Source organism: Convolutriloba macropyga, chromosome 8, assembly GCF_964194025.1.
Source record: "Convolutriloba macropyga chromosome 8, txConMacr16.3, whole genome shotgun sequence".
In the NCBI taxonomy this organism is placed as follows: domain Eukaryota; kingdom Metazoa; phylum Xenacoelomorpha; order Acoela; family Convolutidae; genus Convolutriloba; species Convolutriloba macropyga.
Genome location: NC_134475.1, coordinates 47,337,275 through 47,356,707, shown reverse-complemented (window position 1 = coordinate 47,356,707; position 19,433 = coordinate 47,337,275). Strand labels below are relative to the sequence as shown.

Below are 19,433 nucleotides of genomic sequence, written 5' to 3'. Positions count from 1 at the left end.
CAGTCAGACCGCTTCTTAAGGTGGAAGAAAACTTTCCTGTTCTTTATCAACCATTAAAGAATCGGACTTAAAAAAGAGAAAACATCACAAATCGAAAAAAGGCCAACACTTGGAAAAATAAACAAAACGTATGAAAATAAATGAATGCAAAAACAATGTATGAACTTTTTGCTTTTTTGATCCTGAAAAAACTAATGTATGATCGTAATGTTTCTACTCGTATAATTATTCAAATGTTAGATATAAATGTTTTCATCTGCATTTCAGAAGTTTTTCAGAGAAAACGTTTTGGTCAGTAATGAAAAAATCTTCACACTCATTTACCGATGTTCTTTTCTCACCTTTTCTCTTTCTTTAGTTTCATATAGTTATTGGTGCTAATACTTGTCATCACTCTACTATGACCGTAAAGACTTTTTGACTAACTAGCATTTGCGCTGTATACTTAATATAGCTTGGCTAATACAGTAATGATACTAACCAGCTTGCAAGTAATTTTTTATCATTGTTTATAATCTGACTTATTGTGTTAACGTTTCGGAACACAATTGTTAAAAGATGAGCGCGACGGTGAAGGAACTTTTTTTAACATGTTTAAAAATGGAACATTTCGGTTGACTATTTGGACCTTTCTTAGTAATCCTAATCATATTTAATGTGTATAAAGTTTTTCACTATTTCTGTTTCAATCTTTGTATGAGTACAAGAAAAGCAAAATTATATGACTTCGAACGATCATCGCAACTTTTTTCACAGTTAATTCACCACGTGCTGTCTAAATTTGTCTGAGCTTGGTTATAATAGCTGCTATAGCTGTATTATAGCGTGTCCCATAAAGTTGAAATACAGATGACTTTGTTTTCATTCGAAGAAAGTGTCGGCATTCAAATAATCGGTGAACAAACAACAAAGTCCCAGAGAAAACAGCCCCGGAAAAAACAGTCCCGATTAGTAAAATACTCCCAGACAAAACAGTCCCAGACAAAACAATCCCGGACAAAACAGTCCCAGACAAAACAGTCCCAGACAAAATAGTCCCATTTAAAGATAAAGTTAAGCATATTCGCAACAATTAACAAAGAAACCCCTTAAGTTATTCACATGATTGTATTTCACTGATCAAAAATTAAGCTGATTACAACATAGTTTTTGCCAAATAATGTATTTTGAAACGAGTTTTTTTTGGTTTAATCCTAATTCATAGCAACTAAAAACAATGCATTCAGGAGCTTAACTCATAGATTTATGTTTCATAATTGTTTGTAGATTACATTTAAAGTTGTTCTGATATTTATTCGGGACTATTTTGTCTGGGACTATTTTGTCTGCTTTCTTGGGACTCTTTTGTCTGGGAATATTTTGCTATTTGGGACTCTTTTGTCTGGGACTCTTTTGTCTGGGACTATTTTGACTGGGACTCTTTTGTCTGGGACAATTTTGTCTGGGACTATTTTTTTGCTTTCTTGGGACTCTTTTGTGCGGACACGAAGTCATCACATTGATTCTCAATTGCACGTTTTGGCGTTTTTCTAACCTTGTAATATTTCAAGTTTATGGGACAGACTATAGATAGACAATTTCTTAAGACTCAACAACAGAATTTTTATTGCAGTGCACTACTTTGATATCAAAGAGAGAAATAACGGCAACATGCTTTGGTCACTTTATGCCTCAGTTGACCGCATCTTTTGAAATTGGTTCACGAAACCGCCAATCTGTCTAGACAGGCCAAATGAACATCATAACCAGAACGACAGATTGACTATCTTTAACTTGAAGTAATTACGGAGTGACCTTGAGGAAGATGGTTTGTTTCTTTCCACAGAACCTGCCCTTGCCCCACTCCCAGTCTGAATAGATGACGTCATAGGCTGGTATGCGCAGGTAGGCCACTCTGTTTTCTCCCGCAATCATCCATATCAACACATCTGGCACACTGTTCTGTGGCTACAATCAAGACAAAACGCAATAACTCAATCGAAATTTAGCATTTTTGTTCCCATTTTTACATTTGATCTTAAGAGAAGAACATAATTTAAACTTGACACATTTAGAAGGAAGCTTTAACTTTAACGTCAATTGGCTAAGCTTTTGTGCAATTTTATACAAACTGAGGTCAGAGACCGAAACGACTAATGACGGATCAACTTCGGCGGCTCATTGAGCTATTCTGCGCCCAAGTTTCATGGTCTTGCCAGCAAAAACGCGAAATTAAATATCTGGGAACTGATTTGGGTTTATAGTGATCAGAGGTCATTTCAGTCAATGCGGACCTCAGCATGGGTAGCATTCAATCCTAATAATTTCACGGTTTCGTTTCAACCTTTACTCAGCCAAAGATTTAAGTTAACTGTTACATATATTGAAAAGCCAGCGTAACCATAATGTTGTAAAAATATAACAATTGGACTTCACCAATAGCGAAACAAGGTGAATTTAAACAGCGGTTAAATTGAATTAGGGTCATCTGGCCATCTTCAGGGGACACCATATGCCATCTTCAGAAACAGTTGATAGAGTATACCCTGACCGAGCGAAGGTAACTTTACCTCAACTTTTCTAAGTGTAAACTTTATAATAGTAATCTAATATTTAATGTTACCTCAAATGACATTCCTCTGACCATGTCCAAGTAAGTCTTCAATTCATCAACTGCCTCTTCTAGATCAGTGCAAGTCTCTCTCAGTTGGAATGCAGAGTCAGCTATGAATGTGAGTTGTTTCCTTCTCATCCTGTACTGCTCCCTGTCCAACTGGTTCACTGCATGGCCCCTGGATGAATCTGCATTCGGCAACGTCATTCTGGAATATAAATCAACAATTGGTCACATTAGTAATCAGTGGTACGCTAATTGCTGAGATTAACTAAAATTAACAATACCTTATGGCAGCCTACATGCAGAACAATGAGAAAAACGGTTCTCGAAATATGGGTTTACATAGCTACGAGCGTTGTTTAAGTTCAATTAAAGGAGGACAAAATGACGTCTGCTGGATTTATTCAATGTAGAGTGCCTTCCGAGATTTTAAGTACCGTTTGGGGGTCTTTCTGAGTTTTTATAGCAAAAGCGATGGCTGGCTGTCAATAACTATACTTTTCGTCAGTCTCTGGAGCTACGGATATTTCTCGAGTTCTGGTTTTAAAAAAATTTACAAGTTCGACGGCGCTCTGGCGAGTTTTACAATTTGGATGGATATTGGCAAGAGTTTTGTAAGTTCGACGGTTATATGGTAAGATTCTCTCGAGACTTAACCATACAAGAGACTTGCACGAGTCTTAGTAGTTAAGGGCCCGGGATTGAGAAGGGATGTTTCGGTATTTCTGACCTGCAGTCCTCGATGATCTGGTCCAGTGCATTGACAACACACTTGGCCTGTATCTGTTCAGAGTCATTGGCCTTCATCGCAAGTTCTATCTTGTCCAGATTCTCTTCCTAACCAAAAAGTCACAATATACATATAAAAATATTAACTGGCTTAGAACAGATATGCCGTAGAGCGATATGATTTAAACGTCGGATCGAGGATGTACAGATCTTGGAGCGTGTTGTATTGAAAAACGAAAGAGACTGATATCGAACAAAACTACTTCATCAAGAAATTCTATACCGAGGCAACCCAACTCCTCCGAATGATACGTTTCCAGTTCTTGATAACTTAATTAATGGCAGCGCATCAGCATGAGGCCACGGCCGCCTGTTCACAGCTGCCATTCTAATTAGTATTTGTTATCTAATTAAGTTTTAGCAGTTTACAAAAAAATCTTAATGATTGACGGACTAACGAGGCGGTCGCCAATTTTGAGGAGCATGTTGAGAGCCTCTAGTCTGAAGCTGATGTCCTCCCACTGACAGTTGACACTGAGACAAGGCTTCTTGTCCTGCCAGGGCAGGAAGTAGTAGGCTGCACCGTCGTACACTGGGTTTGTGGGCTGAGTTGTCGAGGGTTGTGGGGGCACGGACCTGAAACCGAAGAACAAGCGTCATATCAAATTGTAATAGCCAACAGGTGAGGTGGCACATAAGCCCATCAGAATTTTCCTAATTACTAAAGGTTAAGGTGTACCGGTTGATACGATAGACATGAACTTGGAGATAGTTGGTTCGAATGCGACCTATTAGCATTAACATTTTGTTCTAATTGCTTTTGGCGGTTGCAGGAGCTTCATTCAGTTAGAATTTTCAACATTGTAGTTTGTCATTATTGGTATTGTTGTTTGGTTTTTAGGTGGTTGTCATTCGGTTTTTTTTCGTAACTACTCCATGTGTAAAATGGTTTTGCTAATTTCTACTGGTCAATCTTTATCAGCGATGTGATGTGAGCCTTTTCATAGATAACATATATCATGACCTTCTAAATAATATTTTTGCATGATCCACACCAGCATCCAAAGATTTGGCGGCGAAATCAAGTAAATTGAGTGTTTTTGTCAGATGTTCTGATGAAGTATTGCATTACTCTCATAGTCGAAATGTTGCAAGTAATAATAATTCTATGGCAACACACAAATTCTAGGCTTGAAAAAAAATGATGCACGATTCCAATATGGTTACAGTAAAGTCATATGCCCCCATATTGTACGAGTTAACAGGAATTTTGTATGATCATCAAATCGATCAGGTTATTCGTTATTTTACTAGGCAGCTACAAATCTCACAAAGATATCACAGAATGAGGTGAACTTACTCGTCGAGCTTATTGCCGTAGTTGCCGATGCTGATCTCGAACTCAACAGGGTCATCGTCCTCACACAACATAGTAGCTTCCATGAAGGATGCCATCAACACGTAGCGACGTCTTCTCACAAAAGGCTGAAACACAGAAAAAAATCGTACCATAAAAACACAATAAAAACACACATTCTTATCAAAGCTATACCTATATTGATATGATAGTGCAATTCACATTGGCTTATTTCATTTTTAAGCATTGCAGTTTGAAACGCGCCATTTTTTGCATTTGTTCCAAACTCGTCAAAAAAATAACGGTGCAAAAAAAACGATAACTGTCCGAGAGACAAAAACTTGCCTGTTGTAATTTAAGCAGAAGTTGTGATATCTATTTTGAAAATGTCTAATAGCTTACAACCTCGATTTGGCAAGTTTACAGGACCTGTAACTTAAGTAAGTCATGGTATGGTGCGTGTCATAATTTCAACGCGATGAACTATTACCCCTCCAAAAAAAACATTCATCCTTCAAGATAAACATGGTCTTGTAAGATATTATTCGATAGCTATCGTCTTGTAAGATCTTGCAACATAATCAATTTGTGCCAGAGATTTGCAAGATCTTGCAAAATAACCATCCTGGTCTCGCCTGGAGCTATTTCATGAAACTTTATCATGTCAACGATTCTTACAGGTTTTATTTTTGAAAACTCGTTCACAAAGAATAGAACAGCAAGTTAACACTCACATGCAATCTGAAGAGGTCATCGTTATCCACGTCTTCAATGTGTCTATCGGGCAACTCTCCGATGGTCGTACCCATTTCGACTAATGCCCTGCCTCTGTATGCACAACCCTCTCCCTTGCCCTCGTTGAGGGAATCGAACTGGTCCGGCATATCTGTGTACTCACGGGTTGATCCGTAGAAGTTTATCCAGGTGGGTCCGAACGTCGGCAGGAAACCTGAGGAGATGAAAAATGTCGCAGATTGATTTCAAAAAAAAAACTCGATCAGTGTTGAACTATAATAATAATACCATTATGTGATGGGCACAAAAATAAAAGGTCAACAAAATGGGTGTAATAAAAACGTCAAATTTTTAGGCTATATGATCAGCAACGCTGCTAAAAATTTGTTTGCTTTACCGTTGACGGAGCAATACCTCAGAAAAAGGATTGAAAAGTTACGAACTTCAAATATAGTTGAATAGTTGAATGAGTGGCAATTTGATTAATAAAAAAAATTAAACCTCAACTTGTTTTAGATTATGCAGCATAATTAATCAAAACAGCCGATGTGATAGAATGATGGATACCTTGTTCCTCTGTTGATCTGTCCTGAATTTGGTCGAGGGGAATGAAAACTGTGCCTATCGTGTCGTCCTTAGACATCTGATCCCTGTATAAACACAAATCATAAACCATTGTCTATTGTTTTGTATGTCGAATGTGAAACAAGGAGGATCGGTAATGTGCTTCCACACAAAACGTTTTAACCGTTTGAAGGTATTGTTTCTTAATCAGTTGTAACAGTAGCATATTGAAACAAAGAACAAACGCCTACCCACTCAAGGGTGCACTTAAAATTTATTTTCAGTTTTTAACTTACTCCTGCAAATTTTTAGATTTAGCCTTTACTGGATCAAGATATCACCAGCTATTGCCTATTGCAAACCAGACGGCTAGTCCAAAGTTCCAACAAACCTCTCAAGGTTGCGACAACAACTTTTGAATTCTGTCAGAGAAACCGTTTGGAATTATCCGAAATCAACTAATACGGAGAAATTGAGTTGTACTGCTTGAACCAAAAAAATACATACTGTCTTTTTTCGCAGACAGAAACAAAAATCCTTCAACTCATTCAAGAAATATAACTGTAGGGCAATTTGAGAGACACAGACACAGAAAAACCAGACAAACACACACACACACACACACACACACACATACCACACATATACACAAAAAACACCAACACACACGTACAAAAAGTGACACAAAAAAACATTTAGAAATTTTTTGGCAATTGGTCATAACTAAAGGTTCGTCCCTGATCATTTAGGTCTTCATCGTTTTTTTCAGGAGAAACTACATGTGGGTTCTTTGAGACATTTGTGACTGGAAGCCGAGTTAGTCGCAACTATTGAGTATTTTTGTCATGATTTCTGACAGTTTTTCACACTCTGTCTATATTTGTCTAACTATTAAAGAAACCCACCATTTCACACTCCACTCAGATAATAACTATATCTTTCTCTCCCATGTTCTCCTTGGCACATATCACACGCTTTATACCCACGCACGCACGCACGCACGCACGCACGCACGCACGCACGCACGCACGCACGCACACACACACACACACACACACACACACACACACACACACACCAACACAAACGCCCACTCGCACAAACACAAACACGAAAACAAACTCAAAAAACACTCCTAATTGTTTGGCATCTATCTTTACTCAATGTATGTTTCTCCTTAATTAAGTCTGGATTGTTTTTTCCCGAGGACTAATTGTTGACTTCTAAAGCAATTGTGTCGGTAATTGTAAAATTGGCACCAAATTTAAAATAAAAGTTTGAAGTTTTTGGAAATGGTTTGTTAAATTGGACATTTCATGAACAAAAGTGAACAATTATCTTTTAGTGTCTGTTATCAGTCTGAAAAAGTGTTATCAGCTTTAAAAGTTTAAAAGTTCATCGCAAAGATGTAATTTTTCCAATTTTTAGTGATTCTGACAGTTTTTGCACTCTCTCTACTTTATATAACATTAGGGGAACTGTACATCTCACACTAGCTCTCCTTCTACCTCTCGCGCTCTTACACAAGTTCCACATATTATAATTTGTACTCGAATACCTACATACACCCACAAAAGTACCCACTCACACATACGCGAATAAACATACTAACACCGACATAAAAAAGTTTAATTTTTTATTATTGGCATCTGATCTTCAGACAAAGTTTGTTACCAGTAATCTCAGTCTTTATATTTTTTTTCTTGAAAACCCGATATCAAAATCTGCGGAAACTGTATTGGTAGTCGAAAAATTGACACTATTAAAAGCGAAACATTTGAGGTTTATCGAATTATTTTGTTTTTTTTGTTGGTTTACGAGCGTATTCGGCCTAATCATTTTTTAAGATCTGAAAAATGTGTCGGACGCACAAATTAAGAACCAAAAAATCGAATTTGAACATGTATAGGGCGGCAATTCGTGGCAAATATTGAGTATTTTCTGACTTGTTTCTATTTCTCAGAAATTTGTACTTTGCCTCTACTTGTGTCTAACATGTAGAGAAACGGTGAAAGATGTCTTTAAAGGCTCCAACTTAGTAGCGTCTGAAAAATCTGGCTCAAACTAAAAGTAGTGCCTGTGCCCTTTCATCCTTTTAAGCAAGAGTATTTTGAAAGGAATAGGAAATTTTTTTCAAAAAAGTATATGAACTCCGAAAAAGACGAAAAATTCGCTTTCTCCTTTCACAAAAATCTTTGTTTGTTATATGAGGAACTGCATAATCAGAAACGTTTTTTAAAATTACAAAACGCTCAAAGACCGGTAATGATCAGTTCCAAGAGCAAAGTTTCAATGTCCAGGGAAGTAAAAAAAAAATGCTCCTAATTTTCAAAACAAATTCTGTACAATTCTGCTAAATTTCTCACTCTAGCAAACCACACACTAACCAGATCCACAAAGATCCCTGTATTGCTTTATGCTAGGATTGATTAGTTCGAGGGTTTGGTTCCGACAGTGGAATGACAATGGAATAACAAATAATTTTTATCTTTAATTTTCTATCATAATTTTGGTTGATTTGATGTCCATTTCATAAAATTGGTTTTTTTGAATTCTTCAGGGTTTTAAGAGCACTAATTGGTTTTCTAAACTGTAGAGGTTATTAAAAAATACTTTTTACTGCTAGTTTTGCATTTTCAAAGTTGACAATTGCAGTTTTGAGAGATCTAAATTGCCTGAAATCTTCGATTTATAGAAGACCTATATGGTATAGACAGCGATTGGTTTGTACATCAGCTTGTAATCAGCAGAGAAAAACCTTTCAATGATTCGTCAGAAAATTAAAAGAAATTTGCAAAAAAAGAACTGATCCAAATAATTCGATGAACTCAATTAATTCTTTGGTTAACACAAATACGCCTAAAAACATTTTTTTAAACTTTTCAATCGAAACCGTCAAACTACACGCACAGCAATAAATGAGCCACTTCAGGCTCAAAAAATTCTTTTGTTGAAAAAATTGAAAAATTGAAAAGGTTTTAAAAAATGTTTAAAAGAACCTTCAATTTTCTGTCTTTTTTCTCAACAAAAACAATGTCTTGAAAGCAAAAAGCTGTAATCGTCTGGTCACTAAAAATACTTTGAGCCAAAAGCGTCCCTTCATTTCCGACTGGAAAACAATAAAACAAAACAATGATAAAAAATGCTAAATTAGCTTTAATGTTAGCAAAACTGCTGCAAAACCTCGAAACTACTATCAAACTCGGATAACTTATAATAAACTTTATAACAATATCTGAACATGTTTAAAGTTTTTTTAACCACCTATTCAAATCGTAAAAACCAAAAATTATTTTAATACGCCCCTCCGTGGAATATTGAAAATTTGGAAGGAAAATTTGGAGGAAAGGAAAAATTGGAGGAAAAGAAAAATTGGAAGGAAAAGATTAAAGGAATGGGGGTAGGGTGTGTCATCCAGCGATCTAATTTGTAGTTTTTTTTCTAAAAATCAAAAGTATATATATATATATATATATATATATATATATATTCCCCCATTTTGAAAAAATGTTGGAACAATGAGATAACACAATTTGATTTGAAACTGTTTGCGGTATGTAAACATGGGTGTAGTTTCATCATTAAATTCACCAAATCAAAGCTAGAAAAAGCAGCATATATTTTTTGAATTGAGTTCATATTTCCAGCTTAAAAGATTTAGTTTATTTTTTAAATCTTTTGACCTATAATCACTGGTGTGGAAATAAAGTATCTGAAAAACAGTTCAGCTGTAATTTGCCTGACCGAAATTTGCCTGACCGAAATTTGCCTGACATATCATTTAATGAAAGCATTGAATCGCAAAATATCATGTGCCATTTTCAACTCCTCAAATAGCACTGAGCTTGGATCAGAACTGGTGAAATTGAAGCTATAAATATTATAGTAATCGGGGTCTAATAAAAACGTAACATTGTTGAACAAAGAATAGAATAATTTCTCTCACCAGTCTTTCATGTTGATCTTCACTTTGTCACACAGAGACGGAAACTGAAACACAAACTATCATCAATTTTTCACATCTCTAGTTGAAACTGGATGTTCCTAATCTCGGAAATGCCCCAAGATTCATGCAAAGAACGGTTATTTCTTTAGATCTTGTTAAGGGAATGACTATTTATCAAGAATAGAAAAACATTTTTGATGAAGGGCGTTGTAGCAAGATACGAATTGAAATTTTAAAATTCGAAGTTGACTGCTGCGGATGATGTTTTCATTTATTCAGCTACAATTCGCAACTAGACTCAACTAAACCTATGCAAAACAGATTTTGAAGCTGCATTCTATTTTATCGGATAATGAGAATCCATGATGTTATAATTCCCAGTTCTGTTATATTTTATCAATTCGACCAACCAGTAGTCAAAATAAATGGATTGCATATATTTCGTAAAATAAATTTGCCCTAAATAGAACCCTTAAATAACCTAAACATATTTTTCCTGATGAAATTGATGATTTCCACAAAATAGGTACCATTTGGTCTCTGACCAACTCGATGCTTCAGGGCTGTAGTTCATTCCACTATTTATACCAGTCTACCATATCTATCATCAAAATTAGTTATAAATAGGTTAATAAAAACGTTTACATAATCATTTATCGAATAATATGACTTTCGGCCTCAGCTAAAATGGCAGTAGGTAATTTATAATTGTCGAGAAAATGCATCGTCTTATGTTTTCAGGTTTTTCAATGGAAGGATATTTGGGTAAACATCGCAATATTATTAATATCCATATATCGTAATAAGACAATGATATGCGGATTATTGTTCAATTAATATAGAAATAATGAGCGTGGAAATTTTTGAGCTGATGTTCTTCTATCTGGGAATAGCTGTATCCTCTCCCTAAGAAAAAAACTTTGTGGAATCTTGTCGAGATCTGCAAGATCATGATTTGTTTGTCTGCATAATTAGCAAAGCAAATAACTTAAGCTGCTCGAAAAACTTCGCGGTAAGCTGAGTTTTTGAAATACCTGTCATGATAAATCTTGAAATATATGTCTTGACAGGATCTTGATAGAATACATAATCTGCCGATACACGATATTTTTCAAAATATTTCAAGTTCTTTTCACTGGATCCTAACTGACCTTGATTCCCAGCTTGAGTTCCTGATTCCACTCCGGGTGATTGCACTCGGTGACCACTTTGGTCTTGACCTTTTTGCCCGCAAAGTAGAATCCCAAGTAGGGGTCAACTAACTCCTTTCTCTCCTCATTTGATGACAGAATCTTCTTGATGCCCTGCAAAAAAGTGAACCCTATAATGTGAGGCTCATGATACATTCAAGACTTACCGCAACCTGTGATAAATTTCCTACGTAACAAAGTATACTGAAACCGGCTCAATTGTTATCGTAAGCTAGAAAAATAGAAATTGAATAATCACTGAGTTTCTTTTTAACATCCAACACTTAAATCAGTCAACATCAAAGTTTTGAGGATAATAGGACTCTAACTAACTAGTTCCAGACCCGCGGCTTCCCGTGTTATCTGTTCCCAGGTGGAGGTCCAGACCAAAATCACCCTGATCAGACCGTTCAAAACAAAGTAACCTTTGATCAGACCGTCCCAGATAAATGTGACCTCTGATCAGACAAGTTCCAGAACATTGATCAGTATTTCGCGCACTCCAGACCACGCAATTCGAGCGCACAATGCGCAAGTATGCGCTCGAAGATGGCCTGATCAGAGGTCACTTCGGTCTGGCCAACTCGACTTTGCAACTCCAAGGAGAGCGCTCCAAAATTTCTCAAAAAAGGTGCTCATTCGATCCGAAATAATGTCACGCATGAAAGCTACAAAAAAGCTCTATAACAGCTAAAAAAGAATTTTATAATAGCTGGATATTACAGACCTGGAACATTGACGTGTCCATCTGTGGGACATCTTCTGCCCTGTACACTTTGAGCCAGAAGGTAGCCGGCTGCAATTGAACACCAGCTGGGGCCAGCAGATTCCTAAACAACACAGGATACAACCCCAGTGACGGGCTGATCCAAATCTACCCAGATTCTTGCAAGATAATTCAAAACTGATTTTTGAACGACATGAATTTTGGGCAAAAAAATTATTAGACATGTAAGTGCCCTAGAAATTGATTTATAAACATGTTTTTAATTTAGACAGGTTTTTCAACTCAGTAGAAGTATTGACGGTATTCATAATCTTGCAAAATCTTAAGATTTCACTCCAGGAAAGTGTATAATACATGCAGAGCCAGGATTCATATCTTGCAAGAATTTTGCTAGATGGTTTATCTTGCAATATTTGAATCCGCTATTAGAAGGACCACATATCATTTTTTTAAATTATTTTTTGTTGGAATTTACCTGGAGTGCAATAAATGCAAACAGCAAAATCGAGTCTAATTATCCAAGTAATTCCATTACATGAAAAAAAATTGTTCAATACGCTAATCAAGGTTAATCGATATTGATGTCGTTGTCAAAATGATACCGAGGTCTGGAGCAAGGAAAAAGTTGAAACGTTCTCCGGTCGGTTCGAAAGTGTATTCCTTACATTTCGATGTCGTCAGTGTCTGCGCTTTCCTTCTCTTTGGGGGGTTCGTCTCCTGCCCCGATGACGATGGCAGTGAACTTGACATATCCCTTGCACCCACTCATTGGATCATCTGGGTCTGTCAGCAACAACCACTTGGACAGGTAAGCGTGCTGTGGCTGGTCGTACACGGAGCCAATATCCAGCTAAAACAATAACGCATATCAATGTTTAATCTCTCACAACATCTGAAAAGAACGGAAAATTATACAAAAAAAAAACAATAAGTTTGCGTAAAAATTGAAAATCAAACACATAACAAAAAGGTGATGTAATTTGAGCCCAGGGAATAAAATTAATACATAACTTGTTTATGGACTGGTCACTAGAAAAGCTTTTAGACCATTTTTATCTTGAGTTGAAATGAGGCTCTAGACGTTTATCAAAGGAATCATTGTCCCGTTCAATAGTTAAAAAACCTCTTTCAGCGTCAAAATAAATTTGTTATGATAACAACAGCCGATAAAATAAAAAAAATAATGAAATACACTGCTCATTTTTAACTTTATATCATGGCTGTCTGAATAGCAACCATATTGTGCGTGAACTTTGGTTAGATTGAGTTATTAAGTATACTTTGTAGCTTCCAATGAGGGCATCTGATCTGAGCACCCTCGCATTGAATACCTCCACCTCCACTGCCTGGCTGAACAACTCCTGGGGAGACATGTTCACATTGTAGAAGAACGTCTAAACACTATCAGTGTTAATAGAATCACTATTTTTACCACCTAAGTTTTCATCCAATTGAAGAAGAGAGTAAAAGTTGCATAATGCACTGAAAAGCCTTCGAGTTTTGTCCATTATTGCCAGCCCCCCCCCCCCACGGGAGTATAGTCCTATTATACTATATTTACGTATCAACGTTTAATGAACGTTAAGTTTGGGGATTGGAGGGAGGAGGTGATAATGGTAAAGACCCAAGCATTGGTCAATTATTTTAAGGAAAATTTCACGGTCAGGTGAGTCGACAAGCATTGTGGCTCTACAATGAAGGAGGAAGGCATATAACATTCTACAGCTATCCCCACAAGTTTGCTCAGAGCTAATTCAGCTCCTCCCCTTAAAATTTTTTCAGCCTACATCTCATCACTTTCCTAGCGTGTTCCCTACAAAAAAACTTCAGCGCGTTAGTTTTTTTGGTTACAAAAAAACAAAGAACACTTGTTTGTCTATATACACGTACTGGCAAACTAAAGAAACAAATTGATTATGGTCGATCATATTATGCAAAAAAGTAAGCATCATAATCTAGTAACGCGGCAATTTTGGCATATGACGCTGATTTTTATCTATTATAATAAATTTTCATCATGTTTCAGATCTCATATAAATGATTACAGGGGATTTCTTGCGAAATAGCCAACCAACCAAAATTAGTTATTGTCACAGATCATTTACGAATTTTGAAAATTGTCTGGTATAGTATCTGTCCAATTACTCAGCCACATAAACAACAATTTTTTGAACTCCTGATGCTTTATATGTCGTCTCATATCAGTAACTAAGTGTCAATTTAAGATAAATCAGAGATTAAGAAACATTCTAAAAAACATGCGTTGCATTTGAACTTGCAACCTCAACAATTATGATTTAGATTCAAAACCGCAAAAATTGAACTAGAAAACTGACTCTTTTGTCCAACGAAATCAAGACAAGACATTCTCCTGTTACGGAAAGCCAAATTAACAATAGACCAAAATTGACTAGAACTGTGATTTATAACATTTTTTGGTAGACCTCTTTATAATAAACCATTTTCTAATTTATTATAGTGTACCAATAATAAGTTGCAACCAGGACAATCGTAAGATCAACGACTTGTCAACCTGAAGACGACATGGAGAGTCGTTAAGTTACAAACGAATTAAGGCACGTTTGTTCGCTCCGTTTTGTTTCCGGTCTCCATGCGTTGTTTTCTCCATAATTTTTAACTGACATTTCTTCCAGTTTTGCGCAACGTGAGTTATTGCATATTCCCCCTTCTTTAGGATTCAATCAGGTTTTACAATTTCAATTAGTTGGATGGAAAACGTCACAAGAAACTTACAAAAACAGCAGTTCAGAGAAGTATAAAAAATCCCTTGACACCCCTTGTGCCAGCAGCATATTGCATATGATCTTGCAGCCTCAAGAACTATGACCTTTATTCAAAACCGCCAAATCAAAACGAAGAATTTTGATTATTTTGTCCAAGGAAAACGTGACAAAACGTTCTCCTGTAACGAAAAGCATCTAAAACATTAGATCTAAATAGACTAAAATAGTGCTTTGTAACCATTTAACTATCAACGATTTTATTCTAAGAGAAAATCTATCGATATAACTACGAGTACCTTTGAGCAGTTCATAATATAAATAATAAAAATGGATTTAAACTACATAGTATCGATTGAAGATGATTAAAGTTGATTCATTTGAGATACCGTTAGTTCTACAGAGTCATCCCAAATCAATCAACTAATTACTCTGATTAAAGAAATTACAGAATTACTCTGAGAATATATTTTCTGATTAAATTGTGAAATATTTTAAAATCGATCTAATTCTTTTGGATGTCGGTAAAAGCAATTTTCTAAAAAACAAACTTCAAATGGGAAAATTTTAAAACAAAATGATTTTTTGTATAATAATTATTTGTGCATAAATTGCTCATATTACGAAGACTATAATATTTTAGTATCTTCCATGTCGGAGTAAAATTTGGAGACAATTTTAGTTCTCATTAAACGTCATCTAAATCAACCTTAAAAGCAGCCACTGTAATTTTTCTGCAGGTTGAAGCGGGCCGAATTCGTTTTTTTTAAAACCGATCAACCTTGGTTGATCTTACTGCTCTGTTGAAAACACTTTGGTGCCTAAACACTAGAAGTTAAAAACTTCCCAAACCAAAAAAAAACTTGAAATTCGAAACAAAAAATTTGCGCGTTTTCTCCTTAGTAGCAGAAAATGGTTGAAAATGTAGAAATGGTAGAAACCTTCACAAGAATATTTAGCACGAATTCATCCGCAGCATTAATTTAGCATGGATTTATCCGCAGAAAAATAAATGCTTAGCGGCTTTCCCCGCTCACATTAGAAAAATTTATTACTGCAAATTTTTAATTTGAATTCAGCTTGAAAAAAAAAGATTTTTACAGTATAGAGGAATAATTAGCGAAAAAAAAGAAGGCTTACCTCATTCCAATTTGGTTCAGCTGAGTTCTTCTTGACCTTGGTTGACCTCTGGTCTTTTCCGAGGCTGACCTTGCACACTGAATTGATGTCTCCTCCGGGCAACTGTCTCGCCTGGTAGATCTTGATACGGATCTGCAGAATCGATATGCTTTAATAGTTTTAACCGAATAAATGCAACAACCTTTCTTCGTACGTTAGAACTGCTTTTCAATTGTGTTCCAATATATTGTTCATATATCTTGTGCAACTTTAAAAATTGGTAATTTCATATGAACAGATCATATTCAGGTCGTTGTGGTTTCAAAAACCATTTTCCGCTTTTTTAAGTTTTTGCATAGAGCGCAGGATACCTGAGCTAGCAAAGTTTGCTTATAATTTTTTAAATTTAATTTAGCTTATATAAAATTCAGGGTGGTGGCCAAGCAAGCCGAATTTTGAAAATGAGGTCAAGTGGGATAACCGTATTATAAGTTGTCCCATTATAAGTTACTACAGCTTATTTTACGTTAACCAAACTTCAATTGTTTCGTAGTTTGTACCAAAAATTGGTTGAAATGGTTAAAATGTATAAAATGTAGATAAAATAGTAGGAAACCAGTAGTCACTACAAATTGCCCAATTAAGCTAAAGTTAATCATGAGCAAAAATTAATTACGAATCTCATTAATACTTGGTTTAAAAAAAGTCACGTGTTCACCCTAAGTACGCCGACTGATTTCTGTTCAATACCTGCATGTCTTGTGGTTTGTCAGAAAGTGCCTTTCGCGTTTTGTTTTTGATCTGGGCCCTCCTGGCCGCCGCCTCCTCCTCCCCCATCAGATCCTCGACATCTGTGGCCAGACCCTCCGAAGCTGAAGCATCCTCCACAATGGTAACACTTTTAGTGGCACTTTTGGCATCACTATTACCATTCTCTTCTTCTTTATTACCCTTTCTCAGTCTCAAAATCATTATTTAAAAGAATTCTCCAGACGATTTTGGTAATTTTTGAATGTAAAATAAACAATTTAGTCAATAAGTAATACTATAACAATTTCCACTTCTTTATGATTCTTCCCAGACTCAACTTCATTATTGCAGTAAGAGTTATTGGGAAAAAAATTAGTAATTTTCGAATAAGATGTTATAAATAAAATCCAAAACAACTATGCAATCAGCAAGTATGTGTTACAAATTCCTACTCCGTTACAACTCTGCTTTAGTTTCACTTTCATCATTGCGAAGACCCATTTATAGGGTTTCATTAAATTTTTTCAATGTTTAAAATGAGCAACAACAACTGCGTTAAATTTCATTATCTATTTAATAACAATTGAAATCTTGCTACAGTCTTCATGTTCAACACTCATTTTCTGCTACAGGTTCATTCTTCGAAAAATTTTGGAAAAAATATTGAGCCTTAAAAAATAATCAATTGAGATCTTTCGCGTTTTGTTAATGTATATTCTCTTTCGAATAGTTAACTGGGAACATTTCGTATGTTAACTTTATAAACGTAATGAATTGAATTTTGTAGAGAGAATTCAATTGATGAAAACAAATTGGTCAGCCACCAGTGGTAGCTGAAACTATTAGCATTGGACTAAAAAAACAGACGGAATAAAACAAATACAATACATATATACTGTATAGATATCAACACAGCTTTGCACGTTCAAGTCAGGCTACAACGCACAGAAGTGAACTTTAAAAAATGACATGGGATCAATAACTCTTTATAAGTTCACATAGGTTTGAAATAATTAGGGTAGAAAGGAAAATGATATTCGCACCTAAGTTGCATAACCCAGTTGAATGTGAAAGATTGTATTGCATGGCTCTGCAGGAAAGACTTTCCATAACTATACATCGTATTACTAGATCAGCAATCATATTGCAAAAATCTCGAAAAGCAACTATTGGTCTTGCAATTTTGTAATTTTCCCGAGTAGTACACGTGCTGCGAAATCAACTTACTCTAAAATTTACTCTAGTAATATCAGAGTAAATTTATAGCGAGGCGTAAACAGCCTCCTTAATGCAAAGAGCCAATTTCCAGCAAGACAAATTTGTGTCTTTATAACAAATTCTCTAAGAAAACATCGACAGTGTAACATCACTTTACTATTTTGAGAAAAACAAAAAAGAAAGAAAAGTATTTTATAACTCAAAAAAATTAAGCTTGAAAAATATTGAAAATGTACGAAAACATTAAGATGATTTTTTTTGGTTTGCTAACAAGCCAGCCCAAATGAAAAAGTATGATTTAGACGCTTTAAGTTAGATCTGAATTACAACCACCGCTAAAAACTATTGAATTTGTTCCAAAACAAATCCAAATCTTGATTCTTGAAACATCAGCAACAAGTATCAACCGGTGAAGATTATTTTGCTGCTGGTGAAAATGTTTATTGTGTTAATCAGATTTATTTTCAGAAAAAATTATTTACAATATAAACATTCAGAGATGTCCCAGGAAATCATACAGAAGACTTTAACGAATCAGGACCTCTCAAATTTTTAGAAATATTTTTGATTGCTAGAAAGTTTTTCCTAATTTGCATCAGTAATAATCTACAAGCCCCCTCCTTTCCCTTTGGGGGCTTGTCAATTACAAGGAAGGTTAGCGTTCCATGAATTTATGGATAAGATCATTTTTGTTACTTTTTACTGGAACTGGGTTGCAGTAGCTGACGTTCATGTAAAAAAAGACAGAACTCACATATTCGATACTTTATTGTAGGAAAAATTAACGCTTAAAATCATTAATTCACAAATTGAATAATTAGTAATGTTAACAATTAATTTTTCTATGTTGAAATCGTTCTCTGCTTTTGAATGATAAAAAAAAATCAAAAAGTATCCACTAGAAAAAAATTGTTTTTATAAACGTTTCATATCCGGGTTAAGCATTTCACTCTTATATCAAGCGTGATTTGATAAATATCAGCAAAAATTTCAACGGGTAAAATAATAGCAAACATCACTAAAAGACAAATCTGCTTGTAGTGAACTTCAGTCAGATCTGTGACAAAATTTTACCAAAATTAACATTCAGAGGTATCGCGGAAAACAATCCGAAATACCTTAACAAATCAACGGTTTTCCTCTAAAAATCGTTAAACTTAGTTTTGATAGCCAGAGAGTTTCTTGAAATTGCATTATTATTTATATTGAGAACGAAGAAAACAGTCGCAGAAAAGGTGACAAATTTTGTGTAAAATTACCAAAAGATAAATAGTTTAAATTATTTCAATTCTATTTATTGCAATCGGATACAAGAAACTTTTTTGAAAGTTTTTTTCGAAAATTTTGTTTATACATACATACATACATATATATATATATATATATATATATATATATATATATATATATATATATATACACATAAATATATATATATATATATATATATATATATATATGTTAGTAACTAAATAGATTTAAAGCGAGAGATTATTAGCCAATCAGAATTGAGTATTTAAATGCATATAAAACGTTCTAATATGCATAGAAAGTTCGGAAAAAGTTCGTATAACCTAATTTTAAGTAAATAATACCATGATATGTATCGAATAAGGCGGTTTTCGGCTTAATATTTTTAGGTTCTCTAGACGATTGTTGATCGATTATGAACTGATTCTGACGTCAATGACATCAGACAAAAAACCAGTAAAAGAGCATCAAAAAACCTTTCCGTCTAAACTCTCACTTGTTGCTACGTAC

General features: G+C 35.1%; 1 protein-coding gene across 1 annotated transcript in view; it reads right to left on the bottom strand.

The window, feature by feature from the left end:
• The window catches only part of LOC142344770 (myoferlin-like), a 73,277-nt gene extending 56,706 nt beyond the window's left edge, over positions 1-16,571 (bottom strand). The window contains exons 1-14 of the mRNA XM_075396687.1: positions 16,455-16,571; positions 15,726-15,857; positions 13,125-13,238; positions 12,510-12,694; positions 11,845-11,947; positions 11,079-11,231; positions 9,928-9,971; positions 5,985-6,067; positions 5,417-5,631; positions 4,686-4,810; positions 3,784-3,961; positions 3,327-3,433; positions 2,603-2,801; positions 1,795-1,947 (exon numbers count right to left, since the gene is read on the bottom strand). Of these exons, the coding sequence (XP_075252802.1) occupies positions 1,795-1,947; positions 2,603-2,801; positions 3,327-3,433; positions 3,784-3,961; positions 4,686-4,810; positions 5,417-5,631; positions 5,985-6,067; positions 9,928-9,971; positions 11,079-11,231; positions 11,845-11,947; positions 12,510-12,694; positions 13,125-13,238; positions 15,726-15,857; positions 16,455-16,541 (1,878 nt within the window). The 5' untranslated portion in view covers positions 16,542-16,571. The remainder of the gene's footprint in view (positions 1-1,794; positions 1,948-2,602; positions 2,802-3,326; positions 3,434-3,783; positions 3,962-4,685; positions 4,811-5,416; positions 5,632-5,984; positions 6,068-9,927; positions 9,972-11,078; positions 11,232-11,844; positions 11,948-12,509; positions 12,695-13,124; positions 13,239-15,725; positions 15,858-16,454) is intronic.
• Positions 16,572-19,433: the final 2,862 nt, after the last annotated feature.